A 22,545-nucleotide genomic window follows, 5' to 3' on the forward strand; every position below is an offset into this window, starting at 1 on the left:
CGGCCCAGCTCTCTCCTCTCCCCGCCCCCTCCTTTGTCCCCGCCGCGCACAAAACTATCCGATGAAATTTGACGTACTCGCAAGCGTGATCATTTGCCTCCTCGCTAGAACGTAATTTACATGAACGTGGAGGCCGTTTAGTTCTGGGTCAGGACCTGGGTCAGGACCTGGGTCAGGGCCCGTGTGCGGTCGGTGCCGCTTGAACAGCTAACGAGGCAGCGTGAGCCGCGGACGGGCCCACACGCGGGGACACGGCGGGCGGGTGTGTCCCGGAGGGACGAGTCACATGGACCACGCTTAACTTTCCTCGTCTGTACTCATTTTACGGCTGAATCCCCTGAGTAGGATTTGACTCAACTACAGAAGACGGTGCCCATGAGGCCACGTTCATAAAATAAATAACAAAACCCTGGCAACTGGAAGGTCTTTAAAGCCTCTGACCACAATTAATAAGTGCTGATGTCAGTGACTTCTAACATCAAGCACACTGAAAAAATGCGCTGAGCTCACAGGCTCCATTTTAATCATTCGACTCGAATAACACAAGGCTTTCTGGCTTCCAATTCAAAACCCTTGTCAACCCAGAATCATATGTGGGAAAAAAAACTTTTTCCTAACTCCAAAAAGCACTGAAGGGTAAAACAGGTCTTGAGTTGAAGTTTTCGTTTTATTTCCGTGTGAGGCTGTGGGGAAGGGCGATCGATCACATTGTCGTAAATAACATGAAGATGTCCCACCTACACTAGGACACCGTTTATTCATGAAGGTCCCCGGTCGCCCCAATCTCCCTTCCTTTCTGCCTCTCCGAGTTCTCAACCAGCCTTGTGTTCCTCCTCCTCCTCTTCCTTCCGTGTGTCTCTGACATGACACTTCTAACATAGATCCGTGTTGCTTTTCTTGGTTTTCAGTCGGGTGGCAGCCAAACCTGCTTCTGCACTGCAGGGCAGAGGCTGGGAGGTGTCAGCGAGGGCTCCCGCCCCCTCAGGCACAGGCCGAGCAGCCTCCGTGTGTGGCCCGTGGCGTCAGCCTCTCTCCTCCGCTGTCCAGCTTCTTAGACGCGTTGAAGTCTCTTGGCTCTTGTGCTGCAACCTGCACCATTTGAAAGAACTGAAGAGTAGAGGAGACAAACATCTGAAATATCTACTTCCCGCGATGAAGAAGCATGCAACAGGATATGCCTTCGCCACGCCCATCTAATGGTGGTTTATCTGTTTAATATTAAAATGCTCCCAGATCTGCGTAAGCCATCTGCTTTTCCTCCAGATTCACTGAGCCCTGATGCATTAAGCATCTGTAACAACTCTGTTTCTCTTTATGTCATTAAGGATGGGAATGTACTAATGTAAATACCAATTGGAAAGCTTGAGTAGTTTTTCAGATTTTTCAATCACGCTGTTTCCTGCATTATTATTCCGGATCGGTCTACTTTAGGATCAATTTTATAGTATCGTCAAAGTCCTACTCCAATATTTAGGTCTCAAGTGACAGATTTAATGGCCTTAGTTAACACCCCAATGATGTAGGCCTCGTTTTATGGTTCACCTTTTTTTTTTTTTGCCTTTCACTTTCCTGAATTTCAGCCAAGCTGAAGAAACTGTATGAAAACAGAGTTCGATGGTCCATGAAAGAAAACGACACCTTCTTTAGTAAAAAGGAGACTTAGATTCTCCTAAGTGGGCACCTGCGAGGGGCTCTGCATATGGGGACAGGAAATGGAGACCCCGCAGGTGCACCGTTTCCAGGCCTGGCCCCTGACAACGCCCCCGTGAAGTCACTCTGAAGTCACTCGTGCTCTCCCTCTCTTCGTTTGCACAGCTGGAGGCAAAAGACCAAGGCCTTAGGTCAAGGTGAAGCCGAAGCACAGGATGAGTCCCTGAATTCTGCTTGAGGGGAGCGGCTCATGAGGGCCTAAGGTTGATGTTCTCGTTGACGGGACGTTAGTTCTTTCCTGGGCCTGGTCGCTGCTGGCAGCTGCTGCACTACCCAGGCGCTTCTCTGCGTCTGGATGACAGGGCGTGAGAGTAGGTATAGGATTCAGTGCGCTGTGTATAGCTTTCCCCAACTTTAAGTAAAAATCTTGTTCTTAGTTAGGGTCAGATAATTCTTCCTGAAACCTTTTGAAATTAAAAACAATATAGAAGTTTACTCTGCATGCTAGAATGTACTTCTGAGTGTATTAAACTCTGTGCCAGTAGCCTCCGGCCTTTGGACCCCAAGGTTACAGCTGAAGTGATCCGTGGGTATAAGAACTTGTTGGTCTTTCGCATGGGCAGGGGGAGAGGAAAAAGGAAGGGTTGAAGGGGGGGGAGGGGATGAGAGAGGGGAGACTAACATTTGTAGAGGACTTACTAGTATGTCAGGGCCTCTGCTACCTGCTTTATGAGTATTTTGTCACTTACTAAATGGGGCAGGTGACGGCCACCTGTTATGGGTAAGGAAGCTCAGGCCCTGAGAAACTTCCCTGACTCAAAGATATGGAGTTAAAGAGCAGGGAAACGGGGGGCTAAAAGGAACATGGAGAGGGGGACCCCCAAGGATCATAAATGCAGAAAGATTAGTGACAGGAGGAAGGAAAGTCGGAGAAGAAAAGGGAGGGGGGCAGTGGCCGTCGTGGGGGATCCGGTGCTGCACTAAGCAGCCCCCGCCCCCCCCCCCCCCCCCCCCCGCTTCCCGCTGCTCTTTCCTCCGAACAGGTTTGCTCTGCGACAATGCCTGCACCTCAGGAAAATTGCTTCGGCCGCCTTTATTCCCCAGGACACTTGGTCCTTTAAGAAATTGTTCAATTAAAGAGCTCTAAAAGGATCACATTAACTGAAGATATCAGTCTTTTCTATTTCTCATCACAAAAATGGCAAAGACAGAATCGGGCACCATTAGTGCCAATGTTTCAGCCGATGTGAGAGCCGTTTAACATAATCATTTAAGAAGACCTCAGCATTTGGGGAAAATACTTTTTGAAAGCAAACTTAATGAAGTCATTTCTATATAATCTGGAAGCAGAAACATCTTTTCTGATTGAATTTTCAGCGCATTGGCTAATGTCAGGGATTATGTCACAGTGACCCAAAGAAGCACATACATTGCTCTGCGGTGGCACAAGTATAGTCTCAAAGGATTAAAATGACAAAGGCAGGAAAGGATGACATTAACTTAAATTTCTGCTTAAGTAAGGGAGTAGTGCAGTATCCTTGTTGTTGTTTTTTTAACTAACAGTTTTGGTTTTCAAAGATGCATTCAGTTTCTGCTGGTATTTGTTGCGCGAAGAGGTGATTTGACTTACCTACTGCTGATCGAGACCTGATGCTCTCCCATTTATTCCCACTGAATAAAATCCTAATCTTCGTGGACCTACAAGGCCCTGAATCTGGCTACTACTTTCTACCTCCCACCTCGCAGCCTTTTCTTGTACCTCTCTTCTGCACTCATTAGTCATGCATCGCATAATGACATTTCAGCCAATGACAGACCACATACATGATGATGGGCCCATGAGATTATAATGGAACTGAAAAATTCCTACAGCCCGGTGACCTAGTAACCATGGTGACAGCAGAGCGGAATGCATTGCTCACGTGTCTGTGGTGATGCTGGTGTGAACAAACCTATTACGCTGCCAGTCGTATAAAAGTATAGCAATGCAATTACGCACAGTACATAATACTTGCTAATAATAATAAATGACCGCGTTACTGCTTTATGTGTTTCCTGCACTATACTTTTTATTATTTTGGAGTGTGCTTTTTCTACTTATGAAAAAGTTTGCCGTGAAACAGCATGCCGCGTTATGCAAGCAGTAGCCTCACACATTCCCTGTTGACTGCGTCTCTCGATTGCATCGTTTTCTCTGGTGCTTGATTTACTCTCGTGCTGTTTTGTGCAGTAACGTGCCGTGCAGGTTGGTAGCCTAGGAGCAATAGGTTATACTACGTCACTGAGGTGTGTAGCAGGCTATCTCAATCTAGTTTTGTGTAAGGGCACTCTTATGTTTGCACAATGATGAAATTGCCTAACAACATATTTCTCAGAACATAGCTCCTTCGTTAAGTGGCGCTGACTGTATACTCCAATCATGGAGGGCTCCTTTCAGTTCCTTAATGGTGTCTGCCTCTTTCCCATCTCACGGACTTTGCACTTACAATGAAATCAGAGGTTTTACCTGGTGTCTGTCAAAGGGAGGGCTTCATTCCACATCCGGTTACTTTCCACTTGCTCATTGGTTTGCTCTAACTTTACATAACGTGATTATTGGACTTGCCTTTGCTCACCAAGTTGTGAGCTCCTCGAGGGCTACTAGAGACCAAGGCCCTGGAAATTTTCTTTAGTCTTTAGGAAATTTTATAACTGCAAATAACTAATGGTTAACATTTCTTCACTTCCTCTGGTAAGAAGGATAACTTGCCAGATAAAAACTGGTCATTGTTAGTTGAAGTCCCATGTAGTTGAAGAAAAGCTCTAGCTGGCTCACCAAACTTTACCCTTCAAGATACAGATAACCACCATGTGAATCCCTTGAATGGAGGGAATTGTATCTGTTAGACTCAAGGTGAATCCCAGTGTCCAACACAGTATCTGACACATTGTAGATGTCCAATAACTACCTGTTGGAAGGTTTAATAAATGAAGCTGCAGGTAAGAGCATTCCTCCTGGCGAACTCGAGGTTCTCGGAGGATGAGAAAAATGCCAGGAGGCTGAAAATGGGCAATGAATGTGAGAGTTATTAAAAAATGGGAAAAAGTACATTTCACAAATCATTAACTGGTGAATTTAGTAGAAATTCCAAATAAGATACTAAGATATAACTTATACTATCTTACAAAAACCAACTGTGGCCTTTAGAAACAAATATGACTTCTTAAAGAACACCTAAGGTCAGAGAAACTATTTCTTTTTTATAAAATGAATATATGAGACCACTACAGAGATTAGGAAAATGAGGAATCTGGGTTTCAGAATGGTATCTATCTAAGGTAGTGTGATTCATCCCAGATTCTAAGGTATGCCATTTGGGGCTTGACTGATGGCAATAATATGGTAATTTCACAATAATCACTTTCCAACTTGGCTTATTCAACAATATTCAGCCTCTGTACAAAAAGATGTTGGGAGCATTTGTAGGCCCCATGAGTCTGAGAAAAATAACAAATACGTTTGTTTAAAAAATCAGAATTCAAAATGACATCATTCAATTGAAATGACTGGCTGAATCTAACAAAATTAAATTTAAGAGTAGCCAATATAATATAAATACCCGAAGTTGAGTCTAACATACCAATTGTACCGATACAGAATAGAGAGTTTTTAGTTAAGGGTAGAGTACGGCAGGAAAAAAAAAAAATCCATCTTGCAGGTCTAGGTGATGGAAGAATTAACGAGAACAAACAGGGTAATATGCCTGCCAAAAACACTAGCGTGACTCATCTTCATAAGGCACTCAGAAACTCATAAGGTAGAGGGTGTAGTTAGGCTTCGATGTGTAATTATGAAAGCAGGACCAAAATTCGTAGCATGTAGAGAAAACAATTATGCCTAGTAGATTCAGACTCTTCCACATAGTAATTGCTTCTGCATAGTACTAATTATATGTTGAGTTGGTTTTTTATGAAATAACATATGACTTGGGTCTTAAAGATTGAGTTAAATATGCCTAGCATCAAGACAATATAGGCATTCTACATAAATAAAAACCTCCCAAATAATGGAAGCATGAAGAAGTAGGGTGAATGTTTGGAGAAAAACATGAAAGGTACAGGGTGTAAAAAAGGGAGTAGTAAGAGGCAAGGCTGACAATGTAGGTTGGATCACATAATAAAAGATCTTATATGCCAAGCTAAGGAGTTTGCATCTGACTCTTTATCCTATTTTAAGATTTTAGGAAGAGTGATAAAACCATGCTTAGATTTGTGATTTTAGAAATATATTGAAAGCAGAGTTTTTCGGGAAAGGTGGAAGGTCCAGACTCCTTTAGGAGGCTGTTTAAGACCAGAACTAAGGCAGTGGGGTGGGACGGTCCAGGAGGGGCTGAGAGGTGATATTTAAGTTCTTTTGACACAGGTGAAAATAGAAGAAAAATAAAATCCAACATATGCTTAGTGTAGGGAAAGAGTATGTACTAGTCTACTGTTTAAATCCATAGCCATAATTAGGTGTAGAAATACCTAATTTGATATCTATTTGTCCAACTAGGCATAGGAATTCAAATGCCCAGCAGGAGGGAGATGCAATAAGATTAGCAATTTAAATTTTTCTTTATTTCTTTTGTAAGTACATAGGTGTTCTGAGACTAGACTATATTTACTCTTTTTGATGAATGAGAATGGGGACAAAAGAATTTATAATTTTTTTGTGTTGCTGTACTTATATTTCTAAGGGTAACATCTCGAATACATCACTGAAACAAGACTTTCCCTCCTTACTTTGTTAATAAACTCAGTTTCAGAATTACAAAAAAACTTGCAAAAGTCGAGTTCTCATGTCCCCCAACCCCATCCTCGTTTTCTAAGATGAATGCCCTGGCGAGGTGCTAGTCAGTTGGTTCAGGACAAATTCGTTCACTGTTCTTGGAGAAGCCGGATCTGGGGACAGAGTCCCAGGGCACATGTCTCAGGACCGAGGTTAAGTAGTCTGTTAAATAATGTTAACAACAGTATTTTCTTAAACAATCTCTGCGGAGGTTACTCTGGTGTAAGGAGGTTTTGCCTCCTGCTTGGAGTGAGGCGGAGGGCGTTTTTGGCAACCTGACCAGAAGCAGTGCAGAAACCAAGTGGGCCAGTCTCCCTGGGAGCAAGGAGGTAGCAGGTGGGAGAGGGGCCGGCAGACACCGCCCCGTAAAGGTGAATTCAGAGGAACTCCAGCACCACCGGAATCTGAGAAGCACCTTTGAGCTTTTCTTTCTAGGATGTAATCCCTTTATTCATCATCAAACCTTAGTAAAATGTATTAGTTACAAAGGTGTGTTTCAGCTTTGTGTGGGAAATAAAGAGAGCCCGGGTTCTAGCTTTGGGAAGAGGTTGCCTGGAGTGAGCTGCAGGGATGAGAGGCAGTGATGAGAAAGTCAGAGTCACCGGCAGAGCAGCCCAGAGCAGCTGTGCGCAGTGAGCATGCGCAGGCAGCCCCAGGTGGGTCTGTGGAGCATTCGAACCCCTGCAGGGATGCTCGGAAATTCGTGGGGAGGATACTGGGCTTCCCATAGTCATATAGCTTGAGGCTTAACTTTTACTTGTGTATGAATATAGAAATAGAGAGGTAACCCCTTGAAATATGAATAATGAAGGGACGTTCAAGATGCTTGTCTTTTCCAACTTTACTATAATACATACTGTAAAGAGGAAAAACATTAAAAAAACGGTAGTCATCTTTTACTTCAATGTACATTTTTATTTATAATGAAAAGAATAGTCTATTATACTGCTAACTTACAGTAATGCACCCAGAATCAAAGGGTCCGTAGAGACATAAAAAAATGTATGTAGTTTCTATTAAATAACACTTCTGGTCACTTTAGAATATGAGTATAATATACAGGTATAATATGCACAAAAAATGTAAAAAGGAATTGTGAAAACAAGTCTTGTTACTGGTTTATAAGAAAAAGGACTTTAATTTTCACAGGCTACCGACATCATATAGGGTGGTTCCTAACAGGATTTGACTTTTTCAATTAATTAGCCTGGTAGCTCCAAAATCTGTAGAAAAGAAGTTAATATACAATGAAGTCACTACACAGTATCAGGGGGCAGTAGAAATTCATAGTGGTACAAAATATCATTCAAGATTTTTACATTAAGTTGCAGTGTCGAGATTGAGACACATCTTGGTTGGCAAGCAATCTGAGAATTGTTCAAGATTCAAAGTTTGTTTTTTTAACAACTTCTGCTGGTAAAAATGTGAAAGGTTAAAAACACGTAGAAATAGACAGGAGGTGCAATATCCTTGTCTTTCTGTCCTCTCACCAGCAGATCCTTGCCTTTGAAACACAACACAATGCTTTAGGTACTTGCAATATTTTCCATCCGATGGCAGAGATGCTATTGCAAAAGCGAGAGGAAACTAACTTTCATTCTGTTGGTCACAGCACCGAAAACGCTTAGAGTCATTCTCACCATTTAAATACTACTATCGTGCTTTCAACAATAATAATACATAATCATAATATCTGGTTTGTTAGAAAGAATATCAGAGAAGTAATCATGTGTTGCCTGATCCCTGTGATGACGCCACAGTTGCCTGGGGATGGCTTTTAGCATTGCCTTTGCTCCCTTACTGCATTCCCTTACCTGTGTTCTGTGGGTTTTGTTTAAAGACTGACCCATCAACCCAGGCCCTGGGGGCCCTCTCAGATCACTACAGACGCAACAAGAAAATGTCTGCTAATATCACTGAAGCAAATGGTGGCCATGATTATTTTTGACTCTTAAGAGCTTAGACTTGCTATCTTTTATGCAAATTCAAAGGTCCTTCAGACTTGCTTCGGTGTGTTTGGGAGAGGTGACTGCAGTTCAGGCATCTGTTATTCAGGTCCTGAGCAATGGGGGGCTCATTTTGTCAATGTGGCACATGTCTGCCCAGAGGGACGGTGCAGTCCAAGACCTCGTGAGACTTCAGAGAGAACAGGTGTGGTATCTAGAGATTGAACCCACGGGAAGCAACTTACTGACCATCTGAAAGCTGCTTGAAAGCTGCTAGGATTGCTTTTGTAAACTTCTCATGTTTTCTGCAAAGGCTTCCCTGGGCTGGGAAATATCCCGGGGCTTTGCTATCTTTGCAGCTGAAAAAATCAGGGTAGTTTACCGGAAGAGAGAATTTGGCAACTGCAAGGTGGAGGAAAATTGATCACAGGGGAGAATTCCAGAGGACTAATACCAAGGCCCGCAATCTTGAAAATGTATTCATTTCTCCCAGGGAGAGCTTCTCACTAGCCCGTGGCTCGGCTCCTGTCCAGGATGTGCAGGGAGTGTCTTTGCTGTTCTTGATACTTCAACCTTTTAAATACCTAAGCATCTTTATTTTATCCATTTTGAATGGTGAGGTCTCCAAAATGAATTTTGCACACCTAATTACTTTGAGAGACCATATTATCACAGAGCCGAAGTAATGTTGTGCGGGTTACGCCCGGCACAGCCATGCCGCGGTTAGAGGGATCCCGTTCAAACTGTAGACACTGAGGACCCATACGGTTATTTGAAAAAATTTCCAGTAGATAACACTAAGGTGTCTTTAAATAAAAATCAATAATCAATATCATTTTAGGACAGATGAAAGAAAAGTGCCTTGAGTAAGGGGTTCCTGTTTCTAACCACAATAAATACTTTTCTTGGTTATCTGGATTCGTTATATATAAAATGCTTTCCTATGAAACGACACAGTGTTGCCCACAGACTCTTAAGTATATTCATTCTCATCTTAAATGTCCCTAGACAACCTCGCTATATTTTTTGTATTTTTTGTTTTCTATCTTCGTTCTTCTTAAGGTATGTTAAATTACTGCATTTCTGCTTATCATGTAACATTACTGACCTTCCCAATTTTCTTCTTGTAATCTGTTATGTGATTGAAAACCACGTCATTAAGACAGAATTGTGTATACATTAAGAGAAAAGAGGATTTAAATAAAGGGCCGGAGAGCTTTTCTGTGGCAGCGACTTGGAGTGTGGGATTTATAACTTGCCTGGGACAGTCAGAGACCTTTTTTGTTCCTAAGTTCTCAGTTCCGCTGTGGATACGTGAGGTTGCCAGGTAGCAGAGTTCTTGTCATATACAGGCAGTCTTAGAAAAATGTGAAAGGTAAGCACAACTGAGAAGACGATTTTTTTTTTTTTTTTGTCCCTTTACCTACAATGGCAGAGATTCCTTAGTATTTTCAGATCAGAAGTCTCAGTGGGATTTCTCACCTGTGCATTTCTACTACAGGGACGAGAAATTACTTTGTTATTCCGAGCCAGGCATTTTGCTTTAGGGACTGATTTGGAAATTAGTACTTTTCACTTCAGATTTCCCCCTAAGGACTTGAAAGTATTTTGAAGTGTTAACACCCAAATTCCCTTTGAGTTATACAGCTCGGAATTGGAATATCTGTGTCTTTTAAAGGAAACGAGACACGGTCTTATTACGGTTATCACTGATGCTAATAATATTCTGCGCTGCCAGCGCCTTTCACATGGCATCTTAGATTTGCAGGGAACCTTTAAGAAAGCTCCATTTTCTTAAGAGGTTGTAATTATCATGCAGCCCCATATTTCCAGGTATGGAAATGTGAAGCTCAGGCAGAATAAAATCAAAGAGGGTTGGTGGCCATGGGCCCTGAAACAAACGAGGAAAGACTACAACGAGATCAGGAGTTCGTCTTCTCAGCCCTGCCCCCAAACTTCCTTCTTGACAAAGATTAACGGGACCAACTTGACTCAAGTTCAGAGACTTTAAAGCAAAGCCTGTGCCAGCCCAGGAGTACAGAGAGAACTTCGTAGGGGGCCAAGAGATTGCATTTTCTGGGTGAATTTTAGATGTTTGAGTTTTGTAATCAACGTTCTTTCTCTGCGATGTTAAAAGTCCAAAGATCAATCAATTTTTAAAAAAAATTCACCACACTAAACAAGTGATTTAAAAATAATAAATAAAATGGAATTAATGAACTGTGCTTACCCCATAGAAACAAGTTAGGCATGCCGCACGAATTGCCCCAAATTCTATCCTTTAAAGTTGTTTAATTTGGTGCAGTATACATTATATTTTTCCTAATAATGTCTTTCTTAGGAAACTTTTTTTTTAATTTAGAGTGATGGCAAAAATGAAAATAGAAGAACCTCACCACATATTTATAGGTATTAGTTGAATGAATAGGCTCGATGTGACAGTTTATAATAATAAAAACCCTGGACGACACAATGCACATTCTGATGAAGGAATTAGAAAGTGAATCGACATTCACATGTAATGCTCCATTTGTATTACCTTTATCTGAATAATAGGAATCATTTCAATGATTAGGCTCTTGGATTCGTATGACATAGGTGACCCAAAGAAACTATTTTGTAAAATTGCTTTCAACAACTGCCGTTTTAGGTTTAAAATAGACTTAAGGAGCCAGAAGGGGAAGAGATCAATTCCCTCTAAAAGAGGTTTCAAAGAAATGAAACTGTGCGAGGCAGTTAAAAAGTGACTTTGAGCAATTATTTGCAAAATCACTTCCTCAGGAACAAAAGCCTTTAGAAGAGACTGACATCCAGCAGTTGAAAGTCAACTATCTCTCTGCTGGTTGACAAAGAATCATGAGAAGGCTTGAGTAGGGCAGACAGAATTATGTCTGAACCATACGCAAAGAAAGGCAGGCAGGGCTCAGCTGTTTTGTCCTTTCGGGAAGCAAAGAGCAGTGGTCTGAGCTCTGGGATTTCTCATTTGCCCTGAGAAGACAAAAGAACAGGACGAAAGCCCACTGGAAGGGGACTGTCTGACTGTCTGATACTCACATCCAAGTGGAGGAAAGGTGAGGTGGGAGGAGCCAACAGCAGGTGTTTTCCTCGGGGTCCTGAGCCTTGAAGACTAGGGCCTGAACCCCAGGCGAGGGAAAAGCATCGGACTGCAGTCGATAGTTAAGGCCTGGTTCAGTCGGGACTTGTAGCAGCCGATGGCCACCTAATGTAGAGGAAAGAAGGCTGGACAGGAAGCTTGTATAGCAGACCCAGTGGGACATGGGACAGGCCACTGCAGCTACCAGCCTCAGTCTCCTCGTCTGTAAATTGAGCAAATGAATCGCTGAGGTCTTTTCAACTCTAAAGTTTGATCGAGCAGAGAAATAACACATTGCACTAGGCTTCTCATTTCTTTTAACTTTCATTCCGTAAAATAATACTATTTATCGTTTAGAGAACAGGGCATATGGCACATTTAACAATGTGATTATTTAGAAAAGGTTGTACCCAAGTGTTGAAGTTTGTGTGTAGATATGTGTGTGTACTACATGAATAAGTCAACCAATCTTACCTCAGTCATCAGTGACAGCTGCCAGATTTGTAGGCATAAGGTGTTAGGAGAAATAGTCAATACTTTTCAGTGACTGAAATCACTTCATGGGATATTTTTTGATAAGCGGTACCTGGAATATTTCTCTGTCTCTGTCTCTGTCTCTGTCTCTGTCTCTCTCTCTCTCCATCTGTCTCCATCTCTGTCTATCGGTCTCTCTCATACACACACTCACACACACACACACACACACACACACACACACACACATGCATAGTCTAGAAGGAATGTATAGTAAAATCTAATTACAAAAAAATGGTCTGATTTCCCTCAATTGAATTTTTTCTTAGAGAAACAGACTATCTGTAGTTTAAAATTCTCACTCCACTCTAGCCGATATTGTGTTTCTCAAGAAAAACAGATGAAGGGAAACACAGCCCCAACTTTTACTGAGAAAAATAATAGGCCAGCAAGGGTCATCTGCTTTTCACTGTCTGCTCTGCTCCACCTTCCGAAGTACCAATGTCCTTTGCATATTTGTTGAATTGAATAAAAAGAAAATAATGACGCTAATCAATTCAGAAGAAAAGGTGCTGCCAAAATAAAATAGTTGAAGAGTTATGACCGTAGAAGAATTAATTCGTTTTTATAGCAGAACTGTGAGGACCAAGCAATACAATAGATTGGCTCTTGAATTTTAAATTTAATTTCAAGAGGAAAGCTAAAATGTACTCTGCGGAATTGTGGGAAACAGAAGGAGCTTGCATCACAGATCTACTTTTTTTTCTTTCTAATAAGAAAGACAGAAAGATGAGGTAGAAATTCATATTTCACAGAATCAGTGATTAATTTCTCAAAGTACTGAATATATGTGTTTTTTTTTCCCTATAATGTATTGTAATTAAAGTAAATGAAAACATTATTCCCAAAATCATGCCAACTAGTTTGAATCGTGGCAGAGGCTGCTAAGCATTCTTCAGTATACATTTCCCTTTCTTATTAAGAAATGAAGCCCCTAATTTTTAGATGGGTTCAAGGTCACCAAGAATTAAGACTACAATTCTCAGCTTTACTTGCAGTTAAATTTGAGGTGGACCAACTTTTGGCTAATGGGGCGTAAGAGGAAGCAGCGTGTTCAAATTCTGAGACATGTGCTTAGAGGAGAGAAGCACTCTTCTCCGTCCCCTTTTCTCCTTTTTGGCTGGAATACAAAAGCAATTGCTGGAACTTCGGCAGCCATCCTGAGTCATGTTATGGTCTTGAGAATGGCAGGACACATAACGAAGCAATGAGAGAGGAGCCTGGGTCCCTGTCTCTAGGGAGCCCACGTCTAGCTCTTTGCTGACTATCTCCAGAATTCTGAAACATGGAGAGATATTGACCGCTGGCTTATTTAAGCCACTGCCACTTTTCTTTTTCTTGTTTTTTTCTTCACTCATACATAAATCTAATCCTCACCAATAAAGGCTGACAAGGTTGTCCGCCAAAGCCAGATCCATGAGAATAACCATAGATCATTGGTTCCTTCAAACTGGTTTTTTAACAACTTAACTCCGGAGATGAAAGGAAAAGTAGAAAAAATGGTTCAATGTGTTAGTCAAAGAAATAAGAACAACCACTCTGAGTTAAGAATCAATGTCTAAATCCAAATTAGGTCAACTTTCAACTTTGAATTCTTCCTTCTTCCCCTTCTTTTTCCTTTATTCTTTTCTCCCCCACCCCATTCTTTCCTTCCCATATTATTTCTTTTTTAAAAAAATTAATTTATCCCTCAAGTTCAAGCCAAAGCATATTTTGAATTCTTTGATTATTTCATTAAAAAAATTTTAGCATTTCACATTATTCTTGCTCCTTATATGCTTGAAAGTCCAGGGAAGATGATTCATTCTTCATCTGCCACTATTTTTTCTCCACACAAATATCAATACTTAAGAAACTTTGTCCAATTCCTAGAGATGGCATTTTTTCCCCTTAACCCTTAATAAAGAAATTAAGCTTCTTCTGGGCAGAGAGAGAGAGAGAGAGAGAGAGAGAGAGAGAGAGAGATGCTACCCACAAATTGGGAGGTTTTTTTAGGAATTCATGTTGTTTTTGGAGAATTTTAAAAAATAAATACGTTCTAATATTTAAAATAGATCTGCTCTCTTTCTGCATTGCATACTGTGCAGTTAAACGAGCAATTATTTACTTTTCTAGTTGTACTTTGGGGCTTTACACCCTTAGGTTGTGGGACTATTTATCATGAATATTTATTTGGACACGATAATTGACACTTCCACAGGCCTTCTATCCAGCAAAGGTCATGGATGACTCTTAAACGGGAAGGAAATTAAAAATAAAACAAAACAAAACAGATATCCAAGGTTTCTAAATTAAAAAGATCAATTATTTGTATTTTGTTCTGCTTAATTCAGTTATCCCTCCAACGCAACTACTGCCTTGGGCTAAAATGTCAAGTTAGAACATCAGAATTCTAATCTGCTGTACAAGTTCTCCTAGTTACTTACTAAAGTAATTCAGAAATGATGAGAGTGTTTGCTCCAAGAAATAATGAGGCAGAATATTAATTTCACAGCAAGTCCACATTTTGGGGCAGTAATAATTTTTAAATTTGGTCTAAAGTGGAGATGTGTTTATTCTGGGTAAGATTCCTTTCTTATTTGTGAAGATTGATAAAAGCAATTTGGGTTTTTACTTGATTCTCAGTTTAGCAGAATTATGATAGTTTTCCTCACGCTGCAATGTACATTTTAATTTTAGCTGGTTCTAACGAAGATGAATTCCTCTCCATCACGAGTGCCCCATTCATTAAGCGAGACAGATGGCAGTCTTACTGTATTTCATGCGATCCAGCCCCTGGAAGCTGGCTGCCTCTCTTGTTTAGGCCTATAGAAAATAGCAGGGCTTATTTTTCTGAAGGAGAAAAAAAAAAGAACTCAATATTTTGCTAGGGCAGGATGTCAATTTATCTTCAGAACAAGTGGTCCAGTGGCCTCTCAGCTTCAGAGTGGCAGGAACACACACTTTTGTTTCAGGAACACGTACCCTATGTTATGTGGCAGGCGGAAGCTAAGATACTTGGGGACCCACTAGCTTAGAGCTTTTCCTAAAAGAGATGTTTGAGATTTCTCTCATATAGATGGTTCCACACTCAAGACGTATTCTGTCCTCTGGGAATTCTCTAATTCCCACCCCCTGTAACTCCTCTGCTTAACTTTTGATGCTTTGAAACATGACTGGAAGGTGAAATAAATAGAAGGTAAACTGAAAACATCTTAGCTGCCTGTGGCTCCTCACAATGTCAGCAGGAGACACTTAAGAAAGTGTAAATCGTCAGCACGAGACAGAAGACAGCCTGAGGCAGAGCTGGCCAAGGTTTACAAGACAGGATGGCCAAGGAAGTTCAAAGGGGACAAAACCAGGACCTCTTTGGACGAGAGCAGCTGAACCTGGAGTTGCACAGACTCTTAGGATGCTCAGTGAGGTTTTGGCAAATGAGTGCAGGCTAAGAGATATGTTCATTTTTCCTTCCTCTGATCAGACACACATTTGCATACGGAGAAGTCAAGATCCGGCAAGAACATAAATCTAGTGAACGTGTCTTTGTTGCAAATCCTGCTGCATGATGCCCAGGGCAGAGTGGATTCCCTATAAATAGGGCAGATCTGCGAGAACTGGAAATGCTCACTCTTAAGGAGCAGCACCTTGACATGTGACCGTACTACATCAGAATCGCCCAGGTCAGGGAACCCGCCAAGCGTTATCGCATAATTCTACACTCTTTTCATCCATTTGTCTTAAGCAGAACCTCTACGGGGTAGGCAGGAAGAGGAGAGGTAGGGAGAAGAGAAGTGGGGAGGAGAGGAGGTTGGGAGATCTATCTAACTTGCTTCTGACGAATGGCAAATTTTCTGGAACTTTAGCATTATCATTATGGATTCTTAAAACTGAAGATTGAAACAGTCATATCCCAGTCGTTTAAATGCAGAAGGACGAAAAACCAAAACATACCTATTAAATAGCTGTCTATGTTGAACTTCCATAGAAAAATCACTAATGTAAGGATTTCCTCCTCAAATCTGTTGCCTGCAGTTAGACAAGATTTATGACTGCAATGCGTCTTAGAAGTACATACAAGTTTACATGGAGATAACACAGCAACAAAAGTTAGTGTGGTATGATTTTGTAAAATGTTAAGTAGGTTTGGTTTGTGTATGTGGGGGGTGAGTAATGAAAGACGTTTTAAGATATTTAAACATTAATTTTTTTCCTCACTGATTTTCTACATTTCTGAGGTTCTTTTAGCCTTCTCCATAACAATACTATGTTTTAGTCTTGAAATTTGAACATAAAAGTTATCTTTTAATTAAGAAATACGATTTATCGTCTGCATTATTTCTAATCACTTAACGATGGGCAATTTTTTGAGGCTACCTTTGAGAAAACTTAGGAGTTAGATGCTTCCATGGGCTTTGCACAGACCCCGGATGTGTGATGAGGGCTCCTGATGGGGTCCGGCTTATTGTTCTGACATGACAATAATGACCACCGTTTTTAGTCATAAGAGTACCTCACAGTTTACAGTGCATGTTTCATGTTTTCATTTAACCCTCACCTCACCCTTGGGAGGTAGAGATTACAGTTTCACTTCACAGATGAGGAAAACTCCGGGGCCGAGACACCCAAGACTGTCCAAGGCCACAGTGGTAGACCTGGCATCCACGGCCACCTGGTGCCTCCCAAGTTCTCCTGCCTTTGGCCACAGCTCTTGCTCCTCTACAGGACTCTGAACAAGTCCCCCAGATGCCCTAGGCTTCGGCTCCCTCAACTACACAAAAGTGGCTGGGATGTGTCCATCTCCAAGGTCCCTGCTAGCTCTCCTTCATTTCGAATTTGGTTTCACCCAGGAGAATGAAAAGTGATGAGATTCAGTGGGGGTCGGCTGACCGAAAGGGCAAGATCTGACGCTAGTGAAAACAGCCCTTCAGAAAGCCCAGCGCTTGTCGCGAGCTGGAAGGAACCAGGGCAGACTTTGCTGCTTAAGTTCTGATTCTTAAGAGTCTCATAATACATATGAACTCCAAAAAGAAGAAGAAAAAAGGAACTTCTATATACATATAAAAATTTGCATATAATTTATGTGGTTTATAGACTGACTTCTTAGAGATGAGCGGGCCAAGTTAACAGCTTCTGAGTTAAATGGTGTACATGTACCCTATTTGGGGACCTGTAGGACAGAGGTCCCCAACAGTTTTGGCACCCAACTCCTTTGGGAATCCAATGCCTGATGATCTGAGGTGGAGTCGAAGTGGTGATGCTGGCACTGAGGAGCGGCTGCAAATACAGATGAAGCTTCGCTTGCTCACCAGCTGCTCGCCTCCTGCTGTGCGGCCCAGTTCTTAAGGGGCCACGGACCGGTACTGGTCTGCACCCCGGGGGTTGCAGACCCCTGCTGTAGGAGGCCTCATCTTGGTTTTCATACAAAATGAGCAAAATGTACTTTGATATGGGAAATAGTAATTGAAAGATACAAATGAAAAAAACTGGTGTATTTCCAAGACGGTCCTTTTTTTTTCCATGGAAAATTATGCTTCCGATGTTAATTAATTTATTTGTTATTGGGATGGGATAGGAGAAAGAAAAGTTGATGCAGAAGAAATAGAAATATCTTCTTTAGAAGTCTTAACAGAGAGTTCCACACCATTTTAACGCTCCTTCTGAATGTCTTAAGAGCAATATTCCTGATTAGGGACTTACAATTTTGATTTCTATCCCACGTGCCCACATGCTGTATGTTTAGGGCTGATACCAGTGTCAGAACTGGGATGGAGAGTAGAGAATATGAACCTCGGGGGTACCCATAATCCCTCCAAAGCGGAAAGGTGGACCACAAATCATTGACCTCTTCCACACACCCATGATCTATATTTTTCAGAACACAGGAAGAACAAGGTATCATGCAAGAATCGGAAAATTTAGATTGCCATAATAGCATTCTGGGCTTTGGGAAGTCGTAGACAAAGGAGGACTCCATGTTTTATATTGTGGCATTGAAAAAAATGATCCAGCTTGAAAGCTGGATTGACCGTTCGTACCCATTTATCAGCTGTCACTGTGTCGAACGTTCTGTCCAGAAACCCCAAGTAATGCGTGCCCACGTGAACCTCAGCAGGTTGAGGTCACTGGAGCCATCAGCAATCCCGACCTGACACCTCCACAGTACAAAACAACATTCTCATAGAATTGTCCGTAGAAAGTTTTTACAGAATTTTGTTTTTCATTTTCCATGCCTCCTGTTAAATATTGTTAAAAAATTAAAAACCAATGTTTTTTTCAATTCGTATTTATATAAGAAAATGACCAAAAAGTACCCACCCAAGCACCTACAAGTTACCTAGCGCACAATGCTAATAATACACAGACTGTGACCGAAGAACTCTGTGATCTGTGGGAACGCAGGGAGGCTAAGTCCATCTTCTGGAATAAAGGGAGACGTGTTGATGCTGGCAGGAGCCGTCAGTGGGGCTTTGCTTCCTAAGTTCGGCAGCCGCATTTCAGAGTCAATGTCATTACTTATTTCGACCTAAAACAGAAAATAGGAGAGTTGCTTTAAGAAACCTCAAAACCGAAAACTAAATTTCCTTTCTAAACACCCAGACTTTTCAAAATGCAAAAAAGCGTCGAGGTACGACTCAAACTGTCTGTGTATGTGACTGTAGCAATAAAGAAGAAACCTGGGCTTCCCGCTTCTCAGATTAGGGAATGGCAAACAGGTATAGACATCCGAGAATGGGACTGGCTTCCTAGGTGAGAAGTACCAGCCACATAGCAATTGCGGAGTGATGTGAAGGCATTGCCTTTGGTTGCCATGGGTAAAGATGACAGGAGAATATTATGTCTCCAAACTCCTTAGTACAGGCCCAGCCTACTCTTCCACAGCATCCTGTTGGTTGACTGCTCACGAATCATCCTTGTCTGGTTTTCATACCACGTAACCATTGATCTACATCCCTTACCTACATCCCATCCCGTGGTGGTAAATTTTACGTGTCAACTTGGCTGAGACATAGTACCCAGATAGTTGGTCAAACGCCAGTCTAGAGACATCACTGTGAAGTTATTTCGTAGGTTTAAATCAGTAGACTTTGAATAAAGCAGGTACCCTTTATAATGTGGGTGGGTCTTAGTCAATCAGTTGAAGGCCTTAAGCACAAAGGCTGAGGTCCCCTGAGGAAGAAGGAATTCTGCCTTCAAACTCAAGACTGCAATAGCAGCCCTTCCCAGGGGCTCCAGGGTGCCGGGCCTCCCCACAGATTTCAGACTCACCAGCCTCCACAATAGTGGAAGAGTCAATTTCTTAAAATCTCTCAGACTCTACCCCTCCCCCTCGGCTCTCAATACGGATATAACTACACACATACCCTATCGGTTCTATTTCTCTGAAATACACACACCCATCTCCAGTCGTTCTTATCTTCACGTGTTTGACAAAGATTCTGTGCACGTTCTGATTCTATACTAGGCGGTAGCCTTTGGAAGGCGATGGTTAGTGTTTGTTTTTGCTCTTGCTTTTCTCATGAGAAAAGTCTTAGCTGATCTAAATCCTATTTGTATCTGAGGTTCGGCTGAAAGTTCTTTATGAAGACTTCTGCTCCTACCTTAATCGTATTGCTTTCTTGTCTCGCTAACAGCAACTCTTACGCTATGGGCTGTACCCCATGTGGGGCTAATGGCATCCTGCTTCACAACTAGCTGTGCTCTCACCGTTTCACTCAGGCATGGAAGTTTTCTCCCTCCAACTAAATTATAAGCATCCTAGCAGCACTTAGGTTATATCCTCACCTAGCAATTCTCTTCCGTTGACTCCGTTTAAGGACTCTCTCACATAGCATGGAATGGACATTTTAGTCATATTTTAAGACATTTCCAGCTTCCCCATTTTACTTTTTGGTAGCTACTCTTCCTGTGACTTCTGCTCCCCCTGCGCACCTCAGGAGCTGGGTCCTTCAGTTCTCCCCCTACCTCCACATCGCATTTCTCTGCTCTTCCATTTCTCTGCATTCTGAAAGACACACTCCAGTGTCTAACCCTTTCTCCCACAGTAGATTAACAGGGACTTAAAAGATAAAAAGGTGAGATTATAATGGTGAGGATTTTGTACTTTTATACAACCAGAAGTTAGAAGGAAGACTTGAGGTCCTGGAGTTTGTTTACCCATCCAACAGGCGGACCTCTTCTCTAATGGCGGTGAGATGGTGGGGGAAGCTGTCTTTCCTCGTTAGTGATAGCATTGGCAGGGGTGTCGGGGATCTCGGCACCTCCTACATTTATCTTTCGCGTCGGCTTAGCTTATGGCTAATATTTTCTGCTTTTGGAGACATGGACCAGTAAAGCGGTGACAAAGACTGAGTCCATTCCCACGATGCCGGTAGGAATTCTGGACTGTCACTTTGGAAACTGTGTCCGAGAGTTTTCCAAGAAGACAGTGAAGCAACCTCGAGAGGAAGCGTCGGAAGGAAAGTCTGTTGGCAATCCTGCCTTAAGTTTTAGTAACGGATTGATTTTTAAAAATCAAATATACACAGAAATAGAGAGAATGGTATTATGAATCCCGATGTACTCACCATCCAGCTCCGACTAGAACAAAAATTATGCTAATCGAGTTTCATCTACCCACTGCAAGATTACTTAAAAGCAAGTCCTAGACATTATGGCATGTTATTCATCAACCCATCTCTATGATTCTCTAACTCAATGATTCTCTAACTCAATGATTCCTAACCAGGAGACATTGACCAATTGGTTGTCACAATTTGGTGGGGTATGTGAAAGGGTGCTGCTGGCATCTACTGAATAGAAGCCCAAGACACTGCTAAATATCCCCAAATGCACGGGGCAGCTCCCTTATAAAGAATTATCTGGCCCAGAATTAATAGCACTGAGGCTGAGAAACCCTGCTCAATTGATAAGAATTTCTTTTTCTTTTATCATCTACTCAATAGCGTATCTATCAAAACAGGCAACAATTAATATCATTTACTATATGCTCCATATTTGCATTTTTCCAACTGTCTAAAAAAATCTCATTACAGTTGGCTTGTTAAAATTAGAATTTAAGCAAGGCATACACATTGTATTTGACTAGTATGTCTCTTAAAACTCTTAATTAGTAATTGTTCCCCCACGCACCCCTTTTATTTTCACTTGCTCTATACTATTTACCGCATTCCACATTTGGCTGATTACTTCTTTGTGGTGAGATTTAATTTATTCCGTTATCGTTGTATTTTTTATAATCGACTTTGTGGCAAGATATTTCGTAAGAGGTGCGATGTCTTCTTCTCACACCACCTCTGGAGACACGCAATGTCTAGTTGTCACTATTTTAATGATGCTATCGTTAAAAGATGGATCAATGTGTCTGGGCAGAGGAGTTTGAGTTTTGAGATCCTTAAGACCATTTTTTTTTTTTAAACAGATGTCTGTAGATCCGTTAGCAGTTACCTGAGGATACCTACCCTCAAGGAAGAATGAATCAAATAATAAGATAGCGATATTATTTCAAAGTGTGTCCCCTGATAGACCTGTCATTGTCTTTTTCTCTATTCCTTTTCTGAGTCTCCTTGTATCATCTCTGGGGCATGTGCACGTGTGTGTGCTTTTCTCTGTGTTTCGTACCTTCTTTATGTCTCATTTCTTCCAAGAACCTGTCATAACGTGGGGATTATAAACATTTTCTGATGTGAACATGAAAATTATATTTATTTAATTATTAATATAAAATGTGGTTTACATTCATTGCCTTTTCAAATCAGAGTACACTTTCTTTGGAAACAGGACAAGACAAAATGATTTTTACTTACATTCGTTAATTTCTTGGGGGGTGGGGCCCCTATCTCCACACGTCTACATGTATCCCCTTTCTAGCCATTGACATCAATGACAAGTACTGTGGAGAATCCTGAAAATTCTGAGAAAGATAGGAATCGAAGGGTTCCCTGGAGAACACCATTCAGATACAGGCTCTCTCAACTTGAAAACGGCTTCGTGTGCTTCATAAGATCACATGAGAACCAGGATCTGCAAGGTTCTGGGGGTAGTGTGTGAGGTCACATGCTAGCTGAGGTCTCCACGTCCCCACTGAGGCACAGGGCAGATGACTGACCATGGGTCATGGCAGCCCCTCTTGTATGTGGCTGGCTGCACTATCATGGGCATCATTCCTTCCCGGCAAAGACTGTGGTGCATGAGTTGACCGCTAGTATCGCGATGAGTCTGAACTGAATGAGCCATATAAACACAGCCATTTTATTGCTACTCGGTCAAATAGCTGCACATTGGAGTGTGTTCTTACATAGTCCCTAAAATGGTATAATCATTTCCTATGATGGATCAAAAAGTTACTAACACTAATGATGAAGGGAAAGCACTCCAAAGCTAGGCAGAGCAATGAGCCCATAGGGCTGCCCGCTGTGTGCTAAGTAAGGCGGGCATATGAGGACACCCCCTCCCTTAGGACGACGAAGAGGGAGTCGAGCACATTACAGCTGTCGTGCTCTGCCCTTTTGAGACACGCCCGGAGAGTTAATGCC

The 22,545-nt window shown here is 41.8% G+C and overlaps 1 protein-coding gene across 2 annotated transcripts in view; it reads right to left on the reverse strand.

Moving 5' to 3' along the window:
• Window positions 1–12,838: 12,838 nt before the first annotated feature.
• NKAIN3 (sodium/potassium transporting ATPase interacting 3) overlaps window positions 12,839–22,545 on the reverse strand; it is a 463,387-nt gene continuing 453,680 nt past the window's right edge. For both annotated transcript variants that reach the window (XM_016165875.2, XM_016165874.2), the window contains one exon: window positions 12,839–18,536. In XM_016165875.2, the coding sequence (XP_016021361.1) occupies window positions 18,523–18,536 (14 nt within the window). In that variant the 3' untranslated portion in view covers window positions 12,839–18,522. The remainder of the gene's footprint in view (window positions 18,537–22,545) is intronic.

Source organism: Rousettus aegyptiacus, unplaced genomic scaffold, assembly GCF_014176215.1.
Source record: "Rousettus aegyptiacus isolate mRouAeg1 unplaced genomic scaffold, mRouAeg1.p scaffold_m13_p_15, whole genome shotgun sequence".
Lineage (NCBI taxonomy): Eukaryota > Metazoa > Chordata > Mammalia > Chiroptera > Pteropodidae > Rousettus > Rousettus aegyptiacus.